At 40.3% G+C, this 17,156-nt stretch overlaps 1 protein-coding gene across 1 annotated transcript; it reads right to left on the bottom strand.

The window, feature by feature from the left end:
- Positions 1-11,280: 11,280 nt before the first annotated feature.
- On the bottom strand, positions 11,281-16,288 carry LOC108115178. The gene is given in 7 exon segments (XM_017226502.2): positions 11,281-11,781; positions 11,838-12,049; positions 12,113-13,201; positions 13,203-13,862; positions 13,864-14,706; positions 14,881-16,092; positions 16,155-16,288. Coding segments are annotated over 7 exon segments (4,395 nt in total). The 5' UTR covers positions 16,230-16,288; the 3' UTR covers positions 11,281-11,477.
- Positions 16,289-17,156: the final 868 nt, after the last annotated feature.

Below are 17,156 nucleotides of genomic sequence, written 5' to 3'. Positions count from 1 at the left end.
GCTGGCCTGGCATCCAAATGCGAATGCCTGGGATGCGTGTGTGGGGCCAAAAGCGATTGCGTACTCATTCTTCATTAGCTGAGATACAGTCAAGATGCGGAATGTGCTATAAGCTAAACCTAAGATGAGGAAAGGTGCTCACTAAAGAAAGACTAGGTAGCTAGCAAAGACTGTCATAGGATTAGCCAACTCTGAAGTTTTACCTTTTAAAGAGATTAAATTACTTTTACAAAGTTTTCGTTGTGTCTGTAAATCGTATTTCTTTATATTTCCTCAGATCGAAATTATTCTCTACCAACATTTTTACATAGTTAGTAACCCGCTACAGACTTAAACTTTTTGTGGTATTTCAAAGATATTATTTCTACAATCAGTGATTATAGCAGATGGAATTTAACGCTCTTAACATTTCCTTAACATTTAAATCCAGAAAAAACAAAAGTTTATAAAGTTCAATATAATCTAACCTTTTATAAAATCCTTGTACTCATAGCTTAAGTAGCTTAACTTTAAGTCTGAGCAAATCAATTACTAAAATAAAAGTAAATTGCCCAAAAGCGGACCGCAATAACCCGCCGTTCACTTAGCATTTTAACCGAGTCCAATCCTAGGCATAACGGTTATAAATATTCATTTTTGCACTTAACTGGCCATGTTTCTGTGTCAGACACGAAAGAAATCATGGCCAAAAATGAAGAAAGGCAATTACTGCATATTCAATTGCCGAGGAACACACAAAAAACACACGCACAGTCAGCCCAGGGAGAAAAGGACTCTGGAAAAAGTCACGAGGCAAACTGCCATTTCTCCTCGTACCGCCATACAATGTCATTGTTGTTGTTGCTGTTGCTGCTGCTGCTGCTGCTGCTGGTAGGCCTTGTAGTCGGCTAATTGGATTTCATTTGAGCAACAACAACAACAACAGCAGCAGCAACGCAGAAAACAATTGCCATAATAAAAGCAACAACAGCGCCTCCATCCACGGCAATTGTAATGCAATTTTAATGCAAAACGAGAGGCGGCCAACATTTTTATTGCATTTTTACTTTTATTTCAGTTAATAGCAGCACAAAAACAACAAGGTAGTCGAGGCATTGGGGGTGGAGGAGATGGTGGTGGTGGTAGTTCTGAAACCAAGATGAGAATGGAGATGATGGTGGGCGGTGGCAGGGTGGTGGAAAATTAGTATGCAGCAGCGCACTGCAGTCGGATGGCAGACACAGCAGCAACAGCAGAGAAAACAGCAACAACCAGAACAGAACTTAACTTAAGTGTAGCTACAAAGGTGCACTGGGAGAAAAAGTTGAGAGTGTTGTTAGGGGAAAACTCTGCACATCAGTGGCTATATTTGAAATATAAGGTTTGCTTTTATATTTCTTTTATGTGTTTAGTTTTCTTACAATTTATTATTATACTTATACTTATTATACTATAATTTGTTTTTAAGTTAAACATATATCTGCTTTAAGTTTTCATTATTATACTGAAATGAAGAACCTTCCATCTTTAAACCTTATAGTATTTACAATTTGCTACAATTGCAGTTTCAGATTTATAAAAAGGCTTTGTTCCTTGCTTGAACATCAAACTCCTTTTAAATTAGGAATGATAAGAATGTACTGATGTTAGACGACATATCCAACCCCTATTATCTGTTGTCATTGCTGTCTTACTTAGCTATTGATATTTTAGCCAGGCAGAACCATTTGGGAATTAAAAGGTTACAGAGGTAAGGAAAACTATTTCAATTTGCCTTGGCTGTTTTCATTTTAATATGTACTTCTTAAAATGTTTAAATTCATTCCCAAAATTAAATCCACTGTAAAGTCTATTGGTTCTACACCAGAGTTATATACTCGTAAGTCCTATGTATAAATATGCTTTATGTTACTCGATTACTTAGCTTAATATGGATCCGGAACATGTTCTTAATAACTCTCTTTTCATTTCTAACAGTGTATGCACTGTAACTGGTGCAGCCTCAGTTTCAGTTGTTGCCAGGACTTGCCACTTGACTTTATTGGCAACTTCATGGAATATTCAGCAGCAAAGTTTTGCGCAAGTGCCTCCGAATAATACCGCCCCAGGAGCCGCTCCTGCTGCTGCTGTTCGAATTCCTGGCAGTGTTGCCAGCTTCATTTGGTATGCATTTTTATTTGGCTCATATACAAATGGCGGAGCATGGCGCGACTTCAGTTCGATGGCGGGGGGTTGGCGATGTGATCCACATTGGTGGGTTGACTGTGGAAGGCGGACGGGGCTGAGCAAGTGTCACTTAAAATGCCAATACTGATTATGGCCACCTCTGGCCCTCCCTTTCTGGCCTCGACCAGCTGTCTCACTTTCTCTCAGGACGGCGCAGCAAGGATTTTATGTGCGGTCAGGGCTTGGCTATTATTGGTGACAGTTTTACCTTTATGCGAATCCCTCTCAAATGCACACATGCCAGGGAATACTTGTGTGAATGCCGAAAATATCGCTAGACATGGTCAGAGATGAGCAAGAGCTACTGAATACCATATTTCTACTTTTATTTACTGTATAACAGAGTATTAAAATTGGATTCACCATAAGACTAAGATATTACAAATGTATATTTTGAAGAATATTCAATACTCTCAACAATTTTCAACCCTTTTAACACTTCTTACATTTCTAGAATAACAATAAACTCTCCTCGCCATCACTGTAACTACTTTCCCAGAATGTGAAGTTCATTTAAGTGATTTCCCTCAACACACACGGAGAGAGTGCTTCCCTCGGCGAAATCAAACTCAAGTTCCTTTCCTAGACCAAGGCCGTCGTGATGGCTCGATTCGACTGAATGCGTGTGTTTTTGTTTTAGCCAATTGGCCACACAATTTGCCAAGCGATAAATTAACGCATCAATAATTGATCAGACTTGTGGCCAAAAGTGTGTGTGTGTGCCTGGTGTAGATATTTTGGCCAATTTCGAGGCGAACGGAGAAAAAAGAACGGCGATTCACGTCTCAGTTAATTTGCCTCAAACTGGGGAACTGTGATTTCTTTCTTTGGATAGTTAAAAACTAAAATTTAAAAGTAGTTAAAATGAAATCTAAGGTTGCATTTAACTAAAGGAAATCCAGATTTTTACTTTTCTCAAACCTTTTTTTTTATCAAACAATACTAGCACGTACGTAGCAATTAAATTACTTTCACTTCCACAATCTGTTCATTCATTTCTAATAAGTTGGTTTTAATATCGTATGACCACTTATGTATAAAAAGGAAAAAAAACGCAAAGCCTTCAAGCTAACGAAACAAAGTTATGATTCCATAATAGAGTACTAAGCCAAATACTAAGCTATTTATTAAAAGTTAAATCAAATGTTATGTAAATACATCTTTACATTCTAATTTTTCCTTAATTTAAAAACTCACTTAAATTAACCCTGGCTATTAATGGAAAATCTCCATTTCCTGAATTTCCCCAAAGAAAACGACACGAGGGTTCTTAAGCAGACAACCATCTTACCTGGATATAACCATAAGGGTGCTTCTAATTAATTTCGCACCCACTCCCACGGCCTCGTTGGCCAAGAAGGAGCTACTGATTTTTATGCAACACACTGTGGCACTTATGTACGCTAATGTAACCATATACAAATGCCTGAGTTCATGTTTGTTGCATGTATATGGGCATTTTTAATAAGTAACTGATTTTTTCCACGCATTTCCTTAGCCGGCGCACTCGGCAAAGGACTTTCCCTCCATGTTCACCCCTGTGTTTCCCCCTTTTCACCCACTCCCGCCATCTCAGTATCCTGGCCAATTTGGTGGGTGCCGTTTTAGCTGTTTTATAAATTAAATATGCCCGCGCGCAATTCCAGTCGAGCAATTCGAGGCTTTGGGCCGCAAACGCAAATTTGGCACAATTTTCGGGGCCGGGTTAAATGGATTTTGTGCGGGGAAACTGCGGCAGAGGGGTTTTCGCTTTGGGGGAATTCTGATTGCGATTGTCTGAATGGGCGACACACCGTTAAGCAGTTCATTTGTACGCAATTTTCGTATGATTACGGACAATTTCCGCACTCTTCTCTGGGAGTGTGTGCGATTAGTCCCGAAATTTATGGATCACTCCTGCCTACTTTCCGCTGGGGGAGTCATGATTTTTATTGTTTCAAGTGGTCTTTTTGGTGTGAGATTGGAAATGCGGTGGGGGTTGGCTTTGCCAGAGGGTGTATGATATGTGGATCATAAATTCGACGAATGTGAGTCTGGTTCTATACCAAAAATTAATTAGTTAAGAGCAACAATGGTCGATATTAAGCCTCAGGTTTTTGTAGAAAAATATGTCCCAAAAAAATGAATGAGGGAAACACTTACTAGCAAAAGAAAACGTTGTAAGCCAGAAAAGATTTTTGAAATTTTTAATAATTTTAAAGACCAGACCTTGCTTTTCTCCCCCTTAACTCCTAAACATATTGGCCCATTGAACTAATTTTTATAACAGCTCTTTTAGCTTTATGCGAGTATTGAAGAAAATATTCAAGTTTTTACTATCTTTTTGCCACATAAAAATAATTAAACAAGACACGCTCATAAAAGCCGAACAAAACAACAACCCCACAAAGTCGAAGCTTTCGTTTAAGCCATTTTAGCTCGGGCCTCCATAAAATGACTAAACAAATGCCTCCGCCGACGACACAGATCTCGGACAGACATTAGATATTTTGAAAGCAAATTATAACATTTAAGTGGCATTAAAATGCGGATCGTAAAAGTGTCTTGGCATGCCATTCCTGACTTTGGTTTCCAATCGAAGTTTCTACAACCCGTTCGACTTCGATTTGCATATACAAATTGGCTAAATGCATTTTAATCGCTTCGATCGGGTTACAAATATTAAACCAACACCTCTCTCCAGTATATATTTGTATAATATATGGTTATCTCAACTACCCAAGTTAATTGCTTAATTTGTTGAGACAGACTGATCAGACTGCTCAGACCCTTAGAGCATTAGACGGGGAATTGAGAGTTTTTACGATTCCCGAACGACCTTTCTACCTGCCCTCGTGGACAGGCTACAGGGCATGAGTCATATTCGATCTTTCTGGGATGCAATTTGCTTATCGACACTCCGAAAACGACTCGAGAAATGCGTGTCTCCTGGCGGTGGCTTCAATAATTTTATTGGTATGGCCCACGTTGACGGCAACAGCGACGACGACGGCGACGTCGCTGCAATCAATTAGCATTGTGACCTGTTTCTCTACCGCTCCCACCTGCCTCCCAGCTCTCCTCGCCGCTTGCTGCTTACTCTCGCATTCTTATCACTTTGACGCGCTTGTTAATGAACGAGCTGGGGCTAAAATCGAAGTTACACTGGGAGAAAATATGTAAAAATGTCCTTTGGATATGTTATATAAGGAAAAAGTATAATAGCTAATACTAAATATTTTCCACCATTACATTTTAGATACTAATACTAATGAGGAATAAAGTGATAGAAATATTTTTGATTCTGTCGATGTATTTCAAGAAATAAAAGTAACTTTCTCTTATCAAACCTTATATAAAAGAGAATAATTCGAAAATGATTTATGAATAATAAAACTTTAAACTTTAAATTTGAAATGGTAGATAGAAGCTTATTATGCAATCTCAAGTATTAAATGTTTGCAAATTTATCCCCAAAAACAATAAAAAAGACGGTTAAATATATTAAAAACAATAAATTTTTTCTCTCAGTGCCCTATATTGAGCAACTTGAGGTCGAGATTCCCCTGGAGTGGCTTTCTGTTCCTCTCACCCCTCACCGATTCATATTTTGATGCATCGATCTGCTTGTGCTTTTGTTATGATTATTGTTATGGCGCCGTTTCTTAAAAGCTTTTTGCTTAAAACGCATTTTAAATGTTAATTAAAATGTGTTTATTTCTTCAAGCAAATCATTAACAAGTTTCTGGCCGAGGTGTTTAATATTTAATTTGGGAACTCAAGCCCAATACTCAGTCGCCTGGGACCGCGCTGAGAAATGAGACAATGTAAAATTATAAATGAGTTTGCAACTGACAATGAAACAAAAATCAAAAATCATTTTTCAAATGGCTATGCAAATTAGTGTTTTCCATTTATTTTTTCCAGCTTTTCTTTTTTCCTGTTCTCCGGGATATAACAAATGAAAAATTTCATCTTTGCTGGCCGTCTGTTCCCAAAACAATTAAAAATGGCAAAAAGGATGCCGGGATAGCCGAGGGATTGGGCTCGTTCATCATGTGAAATGCACTTCGGTGAAAATAGAAAAGCTCCGCCGGAAGCGGCTATGTCTGGAGAGAAAGCGGAAGGCGGAGAGAGAGGCCGTGAATCACAGTTCATTAATTTCAAATGGCCTCATGCCGGTGTCAGCCGGGAAGGAGGCTTCCCAGGCCTCGGTCCAGGTGTTTGGAAATGCATCCAGCGGTCTGGAGTTTGAGTCTGCAGCCAGAAAATCTCCTCGGCCAACTGACAAATGAAACTTGTTTGCTCCTCCGCCGAGTCCCAAAGCTCTGCCAAGTGGGAGTAACACGAACTGCGAGTGGGACTGCAGCTAATGGTGATAGAACCACCTTGGAGCTGTGCCAGCCTCTTGAATATTTCAAAATGGCCGCCCTGTCATTAGCCGAAGAATGATGAACATCGAATCGGAGGGTTCCCAAGTGGGTGTGGGAATGAGTTGGCCAGCGGAACTCCATTATGTGTCGAGTAACTGTATTTATTGTTGTTTTTAATATGGCGAGGTATAAATATCATTATAAAATGTTACTTCATAGATGATTTGGTATATTAATATTAACTAAAGGGACTAACTATTAATTTATATAACGTTTGCAAATTATTTGTACTTCTTAGACACTGTTTTAAAACCATTCAAGCCTCTCATTTTCAAAAAATAGTTACAATTACATTGAAAATTATTAAACATTTTATAAAAAATATTTCAATCGAGCTTACTGAAATCCATAAACCACCATTAGTTGCAATATAATCGTTCCACATCAACAACCGACTGACAAAGCTTCATGTATGTCTGTACAGGCGTAAGTTGTCATCGAACCCCTTCCATCAAAAATAGCCTCTTTCAGCCACCCCACTCTGCCATTTTGCGTGGCCAAGACACTCCGATTGGCCAGTTTCCATTACACCCACGCTCCATCCAAATCCGTTGTCACCGTCCTCCAATTGCCCACTTAATGGATCGCAAGCGCAGTTAATAACTCTCCAAGAGAAGGCAATAAAACTGTGCCAACTTGGTTGGTAACTCCAAATCGGATTCTCGAACCGAACACGGGGGCAATTAAAGACTCAACCGCAAAACCGTTGTTAATGACAGCCGGCGGGTGGGGGCTGCTGAGTCCTGTCCGGTCCATAGCTGACCACGTGTGACAAATTGACGCTTTTTAATTTCGCCTGCACCCACACCACACTTGGAACGAAAAGTGCCACACGGATCTGAGTTTCGAACTCGCAGCTCCGAGCCCCGGAGTCCCAAGTTTTTAGCTGATTGATGACATCGTTGCGGTTGTTCTTGTTATTCCGTGTGCTGGCGATGCCTTTAAAAAGGTGTTTTCATTTTGCATGCGAAAACAGCGACCTGATTAATTGCCTCACCCAATCGAGAGGGGTAAGAGGAGTCAACCTGTACAGTGACTTTGCACTGGGAAAAGCAATTCTTAACAGAAGAACGATCCTTGTTAAACTGAAACTGAACACTATCATAGGTCAATTTACAGATTTATTAATAATAATCTTCTTTTAGATACAACAAATTGCGGTAGGCTTACTGGATGGTCACTTTAAATATCGATATTATTTCGATAACCGATGTTAAGCTAAGATAAGATCGTTTGTAAGCAATTTGGTTGTATAAAAGTTAAATAAAAGAAACGTGCTATCATTCAAAAAACAACATTTTAAATAATAAACTTATAACATTTTTAGTAAAGGTTTTTTCATTACAAGTAAAAATACCTATTTTTCGCTCTGTAAATTTTATTTAACAAATGATGTGCATGTCTGGTTTGGCGATAAGTAGCCAGCGAAGGCAGTCGCGGAGCTCATAATAGAGTTGAAGTGGCGCTGGGACTGCGAGGCAACCAAATCAAAATGTTAATGACACTCTCAATACAGTTATCACGGCAAGGCTCCAGGAGGAGGATGAAGAGGAGGAGTTGGATGGAGATGGAGACCTGGCCACTTGACCGAGCCTTTTAACATTTTTGCCATACCCATCGCAGTCGTTGCTGTTAAGTTGTCATTTCCATTATGACCATGTCGCTTTAGCATTTAACAAATAGTTGAGACATTTACAAGCGGCGATAAGCGGGCATACAGATCGTATACGAATACGTATACGTTGCTGGACGGGATCGGTAACGGGCAGGGGCATAGGCATAGGCATGGGCACTCCAAATGCTCGACGATTTGTGTTAATGTATTTATGCCCGAGAGCTAATTGATGTCGCCTTTATATGGCGAGGCAGCAAAGTTTAGTATTCATTTGGCCAGCGTCTCCACTCTACGCCTGTCAGGCATTAATCAAAGACGGCGGCCATAAAGCCTCATAAATATATGTTACATCCAGTCGTGGCCCACACAAAGTCCAGTCCATAATTGCCTGGCGCTTTTGACAAGCAAACACGATAATATGACAAGAGCAGTCAACGGCGCATCAGAAAAGTTATCTGCTGGCCAGCGAAAGACACAAAGAACTTTGGACCGGATGTGGATGATGCGCTTGGTTGGCTATGGCCACGATTATTACGGAGCCTTCTCCGGCGCCCTCGGTCTCCGAGCAATTTGTGTGTGTTGACAAGCGACCAAGTGACCAAGCTCCGTGAATGAAAGCCAAGAAAAATTGTAAAACGATAAAGCCAGGCAACACACGGTCGTGAGTCAAACAAAGACAAAGAAACCTATCGAGAACATAAATATGCATATCGAAAATGGCTTAGACAATATCAATTTGTCAGGAGATATGATAGAGGTCTGGGAAGGGAGGGAAGCCGAGCTCGTTGGTGGGCGTTTCCATTGTGTTACCAAATAGCCAGCGGAGCAATTTGAAATCGATTTGTCATTGAAATGGAATTGAGCCAAATCAACCTTATGGCCTGCACAGAAACAAATTGATTCTGTTTTTTGGTAGATATTTTTGTAACTTAAAAGTTTTAAGTTAATTAAATCGGTGAAATAGTTCTTTAAAGTTCTTCTGTATTATGGAAAGCAAAAGAATATATTTAATTTCTGTTTGTAGTTTGTAATTTAAAAAAACAAGACAGGTATTTTCTCTAAGTGCAAGCTCTTCCTCTCCTCTTCATTATAAATCATTTGCAGTGATCATTTCCGTGAACCGACAGAGACCTTTTGAGGCAATGCCAATGGCAATCAGCGAAAACACTTCCGATGAGATCGGCTTCGATTGCAGACCATTTATTGCAGTTCTTAGGAGAGAGAAAGACTCGTCAGCAGCACGTCCGGCATACACCTTTGCGTAATTCCCGCAAAACGTTTTGTTTGAAATTGAAATTGGTTTTGTTTCGCAAGACAATTTAACCGCAAATCGAGTAAAACGATAGGCCCAGCCCCTTTTTGGGCCGATCGTTTATGACTGAGCTTCAGGGCCCAAAGTGAAACTCTGAGAACGGATTTGAGAGCGATTTAGCATACCCTACAAAAAGAACGAACTACAAAATTGGACACGGCGCATCAGGCAGGCACGTTTCGTATTAAGAAAATCGCCGGGGCCGTAAAGACTCCAGGGGATCGGGTTATATCCAGGTTGAACCTGCAATTGGCTTGGACTCGGCCATGATGGCTGTGATGGCTATGAAATGGCCAAGACTCGGACTGGCAATCGCATTCACAGCGAATCAATTTCAAATAGCCATCCATCGTTTTGATCATCAACAAGTCAACGTCATCATCATCGGGCCAGCGAATTGCTGATTGCCGCAAAATCATTTTTGCATTTCGACCGGCAACAAAAACTCTTTGAGCTGATGTTGATGAAAACGATTTTAAATTATTTTATTGCAATTGCAAAATTGTATTGCCCGACTGGTTTGCTTTCAGCTCCGTCTCCTGCCTCCATGGCAGACTGAGTTTGGCTTACGGCTGACGGCTTTCGGCTTACGGCTTATGGCCATGCCGCATGGCTATATCAATTTTTTGCGCTTTTTCTGTTTTATTGCTACTCCATTAAAATTGAATTGACTTTTTGTTGTTGCTGCTCGCCCATGTTGTTGCTTTTGCTGTTGTATCTGTGGAGCCTGTTATTGTTGAAAATATAATAATGGTTATTACGCTGAAACGATTGTGCGATTGTTGTTAAATTAAAAATTATTGATTATGCCGCATACAGCAATGCAAAAATGTTGGTAGAAAACGATTATCCCAAATTTGAATGTATAATTATGTATAGCTCTACTTATTATTTTATGGTTTTAATTTTTGTCTATGAAATGGTATTCAGAATACAAAATGCAGTCAAATTATTATCCGTTAATAAATAAGTAAAAATTGTTATGTAGGGCAACTTATTGTAGTTTAAAATAAAATGTTCCTCTAATTGGGCAAAAAGTGACAGAAAGTCCGTTAGAGACGCTCCAAGATGCTCCGCCCATTATGACATCACAATTCTAAGATTCATCTTAAAAAATATCTTTTTTTAAATCGCATCGAAAATGTATAACTTAATGAATTAAGAAAGCCAATAGTATATCGGCGGATAAATATTAAAAAAAACATCAACTGTTTAACATAAATTTATTATTTTCCATAAATTTTTGTTTTCAAAAAATCAATATATATTTATTAACGCATTTCCGGTTGAAAGAGTAAGAGGGAGAAAGTGCCATCTAGGGTTGACTATCTAAATACCCCTCCTAGATGGCGCTTAATAATAGTCCACTTCTCGTAAATCTTACACGTAATGTATTATACATATGTAGTTACAATGTCAGAAATGCCAATTGGTAAAGTTGTTAGGTTCGTGTATCGAATAAATCGAAGCAAGACGGCAGTTCCAGAAGTTTGCCAGTTTTGGGACAGTCTCATACGAAACATGGTAAAAGTTATGTGGTGGGAAATTGTAAAAAAGTAAAACTGCATGATCAACGAGAGAAAGGAAATTAAATTGTTAGGAGTGTTGAAATCGTTCTAAAATGATCGAACTGTAAAAAAGCTCGAATAATTAGGAACTTGAGGCACTCTAAAAAGCCAAGAAAATGTTCGCCGAATATTCCAATATTCTGAAATGCAGTATTTAAAGAATTAACGAGTCCTACGAATATTTTATTCACAAATATACATATATTTCCATCTGCTATCATAAATCAATTTGACTTCTAAAGATCTCTATCACATTTCGACATACAAATGTACACTTAATTAGTAACTTTAAATCAAACAAGATAAAATCGGAATAAATTTAACAAATTACAAAGGAATTAATACAATGGCATTGAGAAGTGACGCTACTCTTCATCGCTGGAAGTGCTTATGATCTGCAAACGTCTTCGTTTATTGGCAGGTTCTGGTATCAACTTGGCTAGCCGGCGCTGTTTCCGTCGCTCCTTTAGAATGCGTTCGGCTTTCTCAAGTGGACACTCGGAAACATCATGCCCCCTTTCAATCGTTGAACTTTCATCGTCAACAACAAAGGAACATTGCATGTACTGTGAGGAATCGTCCTCAAATGGTTGAGAGAATATGTGGGATTCGTCGCGATATACTCGAGGTGGCGGCATCTTAAATGCACCTGGCCTTTGAATGGGGCTCCTAAATAAAATATAATAGCAACTTAGTAGCTAATATAGTTAATGACTACTACATACTTCATTGCACGGAGGTAAATGGCATGTGTGTTTGTGTCGTTGTGGTCATCGTCATCGCTGGAAACTATCACAGAGTCCTTCAGATATGCACCAATAGTGGTTTCTCCTTCCTCTTCATGATCCGAACCGCTTTTATCTGCCTCATCCAAAATAAAGGAATTGAATTTACTCTGTTTTCGTCGGGGTCTCGGCGGAGGTGTGGGCGTATCAGGCTGGAAAATATATCAAAGTCTAAGCAATTTAATAAAACCTTAAACACTTTCTAAACTATTTACCATTTGAGTGTCGGCAATTAGGATGCAGTCACTCGTATCGAAGTCCACTTCGGTTTCTGGTATCTGCTGCTTCTCTTCGTCCTCCTCATCAGAGCTTATGACAATCTTGCGCTTTAAAGGACGACGTGGAATTGGCGAATCTTCTTCGTCCTTATGCAATGATATAGAGGTGTTTGTTGAAGTCAGACGATGCAGGTTTTCAGCAGCTTTGGCAAGACGCCCTCGACCTCGCATTCGATTCAAATATAGATAGAAGATACTCGGAGATTTGTCTTGAGTCATAGGATTTGTGCGGTTACGGCTTTCTGGCGAATTAAGGGTTACTGGATTTGAATTTGGAGGAGTTTTAGGCAAAGCCTTCGCTTCTGTCTTGGCTGCCAATTTTGAGGCCAGAGTTTTACCTTGTGGCTTCCAAGGTGACAATGAGTCACTGCCAAAGATATCTGGCGAAACAGTACGACAATTCTGTTCGGTTCGTGCTACGGACAGTTGGTTATTTTTGGTTTTTGCATTTGGTGACAACAACTGCTTCTTCTGTTGGCTCATTAGTTCTAATTCCTCTGACATTGGCTCTAGGAAATCCTTAAAATCATCCTGTGTTAGCTGATTAGTTAACTGAAGTTCCTCTGCCATCGGTTCAAGGAATTCATTGAAATCTACGGCCATTAGATCGAGATCATCCTGGCAAATATTTTCTTTTTTCGGACTTGCTACCGCCACTTCCTCTGACTCAGTATTCGTAATACTTTTTGATTCTTTTTCCTTTATCTCAGTATTCAGCTTGACTTCCTCGTCCATTGGCTCCAGAAAATCATCTAAGTCGATATCCAAATCATCTATAGTGGATTCTGCTTGCGTTTTCAAATCTGGAGTGGACCTAGCCTCCACCTTTGTCTCGTCCAAGTCCATTGGAAATATTTCACTTTCTTGTACAATAGAAATCTTATTAGCTTCCGGATTGGATTCTGGAATAGGCTCAGGGGTGGATATATCTAACGCTTCAGTCTTAAAAATTGATTCACTGGAGATCATTAATAAGTTCAACCGACCCAGGTTGTCACTCAAATCGCTGGCCTCTACCCGGGAGTTGGTAATCATCTTCCTTCTCCTCTTGCACAGGATCGAATTTGTGTCTGGTTTTGGGCTTCACCCTTATGGGCGTGGAGCTATGGGGCGCTGCATCTATCGCTGAAAAATTCAGTTGCTGGCTCAGGTACACGGACTCACTTTTCACCTCTTCCTCCCGTTCTTCAAACTCCTCCTCTGTCCAGGAAGCTTCAACATTACCAAGTTGCTCATTTACTGTGACTTCCAAATTTCGCAGTTCCAGTTTTTCAAGAAGTTCTTGCTTTAGCTCAAAATTATCAAAGTTTAGACCTTGCTCATCTAGACCCTCGAATATCTTATCACAGGTGGTAAGGAACTCTTTCTCCCTTTGCTTATCTATGGGATCCTTTAGATCTCTGAAGCTGAATTCTGCAAGATTATTTTCCTCCCGAAGGAGCTCTTCCAACTTTTCAGCTCCTTCGCAAATGTCGAGAAGAAGCTGATAATTATTTTTAGTACGCTGCTGTCGGCTATTAAGACGTTCATCGGCAATGTTCAACTCACGTTGGACCTGCATCTTTTCATGTATTTCCCTTATGAAATCCGTATTGCTCTTCAGCAAGTAGATCTTTAATGTTCTGGGTAACTGCTCATCCCGCAGATGACTTATAAGATCTTGGGTGTCCGCGGTCAATGCCTTCTTGTGACTGAATGATACGAGTAAGTTTTCGCAGGCGTTGAGCGTCTTCCTGGCTGTTAGTTATAGTTGCACTGGCTTGAGATTCTACTAAGAAATTCTTCAGATTAACACTGCGTCGCAGCACTTGCTGTTTGACCATTTGCTGGGATGCATCGCTCATTTGGTAGGGCCGCATTCCCTCAAGGATTCCCTGCTGACTCTCCGATGTGGTGCTTTCCTTGAAATATTTCCTGAGGCTGCCAGGCTTAACAACAGATTGCTTCAGTTTCTTGTTTTCCTTAGTCTTGGCAGATATCGAAGGCTTGGGTTTCTCCTCCGCAACAGGTTCCATGTGCTTCTCTTCGCACTTCGGTTGAAATTGTGAGGGCACCATTCGTGAACTATGTTGGTTTAGCGACAATTTGACGATCGATGAGTTCAATAGCTTTTTGTTAATCTGATCTTTGTTCGCCAGAACATCCCTAAGAACTTGTTGTTCTCGTCCTTCCGTAACCAGCATAACCACCTCCCCGTTCTTCTTTCTTCCAGTTCGCCCGATCCTTTGAACGAATCTCGTGGGATTAGAGCTGCAGATATCGAAGCATACTATCATCTCTACCTCGCCAACGTCTATGCCCTCCTCTCCGATCGACGTGGCCACCAATACATTGCTAACGCCTGATCGAAAGTCAGCCATGATCTGTATCTGCTGCTTCTGGGTAAGAGCACAGCTGGCTCCCACGGTGCTGCCCTGGCCAACAAAGCAGCGCGGTCGCAGTACCGGTCTGTGCTGAAGGAGTAGTCGGTGGATCAGCATGACGGACTCACGGTACTCGCAAAACACAATGGCGCGGGATTCGGAACTCGACTGTCAAAGATAAAAAAATTGCTTTGTTAGAATTTGATTATTGAATTTCTGCAAATTACATTTATCTAAACTAAACTAGTTGGTTCTTATCCAGAATCCTGTAATAGGTAAACCTCTTTTTTAAAGGGCATTTAAGATTTCAAGAAATCAACCAATACTTTTCTGTGCAGTTACCTTAAAGTGCTGCACCAACACCTCTCGCAACTTCTCATACTTGGCATGTCCAAAGTCCAGATTCGCGGGCAACGAAGGCACTTCTCCGTTCGTCATGGCATTTGTTGTGTAATCCAGTGGATTGGCACCCAGTCCCTGTCGCACTTCCTCCACCAAGTTCCTCAAATCACCATCTCTTGCTAGAACAAATTTCTCACGCCCGTCCTCGTCTGCATCAAAATTGTTGACAAAAACCCGCAGACCATGGCGCTCCATCAGTTCCAGCGAGTGATACATACTGATGCACATGGCAAAGTTTCCCATTATAATGCTGTGATCAGGATGTCGCTGCCCTTGCTTCGAGCGCTCAGTGAAGGATTTCTGTTCATAGAGCAAACTGTTTTTGCTCACGCTCCCCTTGTTGCCTCTAATAATTTCTGCTTCTATCAGCTGGCGTAGATAAGGTTCGATGATCTGCAGCAATCGTTCCCTCGGCTCCTTGATCCTTTCCTTCAGGGAGACTACTATAGTTCGAATGGTCCGTCTGTGTATGTAGGGCTGTACATCAATCGAGGTGTCCCAGCGAACCTGCAGATTCGAGATGTAAAGGTTTTGACACACTGTTGCCACATCCTCCATGGTTCTTCCCGGAGTGGCAGACAGAGCAAGCATTCGGAAGTTCCTGTTCCGCGCCATTTGACAGTCGGCCACTTGGGTGTACGCATAACGACCTTTGGCCCGGTGCGCCTCATCTACCACCATTAACTTTATGGACCCAAAGGGAAAGATGGGCACGCCATCCGCCTCCAGCATGTCGGAGTGCACCACCTGGGGCGTGGCAAAGAAGACGCGCTTGGTGGCCCATAGTTCAGCTCGTTTGGTTCTCGGAAGCTGGCCTGTAAGTTGCACAGTATCGGCCGAGGCGAATGGCATTATCTTCTGGGAGGCATGTATCTGCTGCGACACCAGAGGCCTGGTGGGTGCCATGAACACGATCTTTCCGTTGGGATACCACCTGTAGAAGTTGTACATCAGCACCGCCGCTATGAAGGTCTTTCCCAATCCTGTTGGAAGCACCACCAGGGTGTTTTTGAATAGCGCCGTCTGGACGATGTTTTGTTGATAGGATCTCAGGGGCAGATTGTTTGGGTAGATCCAGTTGTGCCCGGTGGCCATATCAAACCCTTCGCAGGCTTCATCTGACAGTGATTTTCCTTTCGATCTGTCATTCTCCTGAATATCACGGATAATAGAATCGATAAATTCCTATTTTATAGATTAATTCAAGTAAATACCTCGGTTTCCAGTTGTTCATGTTCTGCTAAAGCCGCCACCAGGTCATCATCATCATCTACCCAATCCACATCCATTATAAGACAAATCTTAAGATAACAAATCGGCGATCAACATTTTGTTTTGAACGATTTTGCGCACATAAATAATTTGTTGATAATGAATGGTTATTGTTTTTATTGCCGCCAATCGGTATCGGAAATGACAGATCGATAGGCTTTTGATAAGTGAGCAAGGCGGGAGAAAAAAGTATCGTTTAGATTTTAAAATTTATTTAAAAAAAAAAAATTTAAAAAAACATGTTATTTAAGAGTTAAATATTGAAAATCGAAGTAAATAAAATAGTCGATAAATTTCAGTTTTATTGAACTTATATGCTATAATTTTGTTTGCCCTAGCTTAAAATTATTTAATAGGTTCAGGGTCAAATCGATGTTTAACAATAAAACTCCCAAAACAATTTTTTATTTCTCAGAGCAAATATTTTGTCATTTAAATTAAAATGAATTTCCGTAAATTTTGGATAAATGTTTCATTTAAATCGAACTCTGAATCTGTTTTTCTGTTGTGCAGTGTTGCCAGACCACATGAATTAAATGTAAGGTACTGTGTTAAAACAGTGGCAGCGCTGGTCCAGATGGCGCCCCCTTTGCAACTGTAATAAAAATGTCATTGTTTGCCTAAATGTAAAATTTAAAATCATCTTTAAATTTAAGATGTTATTTTCATTATACAAAATATAAAATTGAAACGTTAAATTAATACGAAAATATGTAGTTTGTTTTATAGAGCTATATATTTTTAAAAATCAATGTCCCTGTTCTATAATGAGTTAAATTAACATCTTTAGAAAAGTTAGATCCTTGTTATTTAGATAAATATAACAAAACTCAGACCTCACAGTTTGCCCGGAAACGGATTTAAAGGAGCGTGGCCAACGTCAAGCCCCATTAAATGTCGCCAGTCCGTAATTGGGCGAGTACACTGCGTGTCTTTAGATTGCC

The sequence above is a fragment of the Drosophila eugracilis genome, unplaced genomic scaffold (assembly GCF_018153835.1).
Source record: "Drosophila eugracilis isolate 14026-0451.02 unplaced genomic scaffold, ASM1815383v1 contig_974, whole genome shotgun sequence".
NCBI lineage: Eukaryota > Metazoa > Arthropoda > Insecta > Diptera > Drosophilidae > Drosophila > Drosophila eugracilis.
This window is presented reverse-complemented; position numbering and strand designations above follow the sequence as displayed.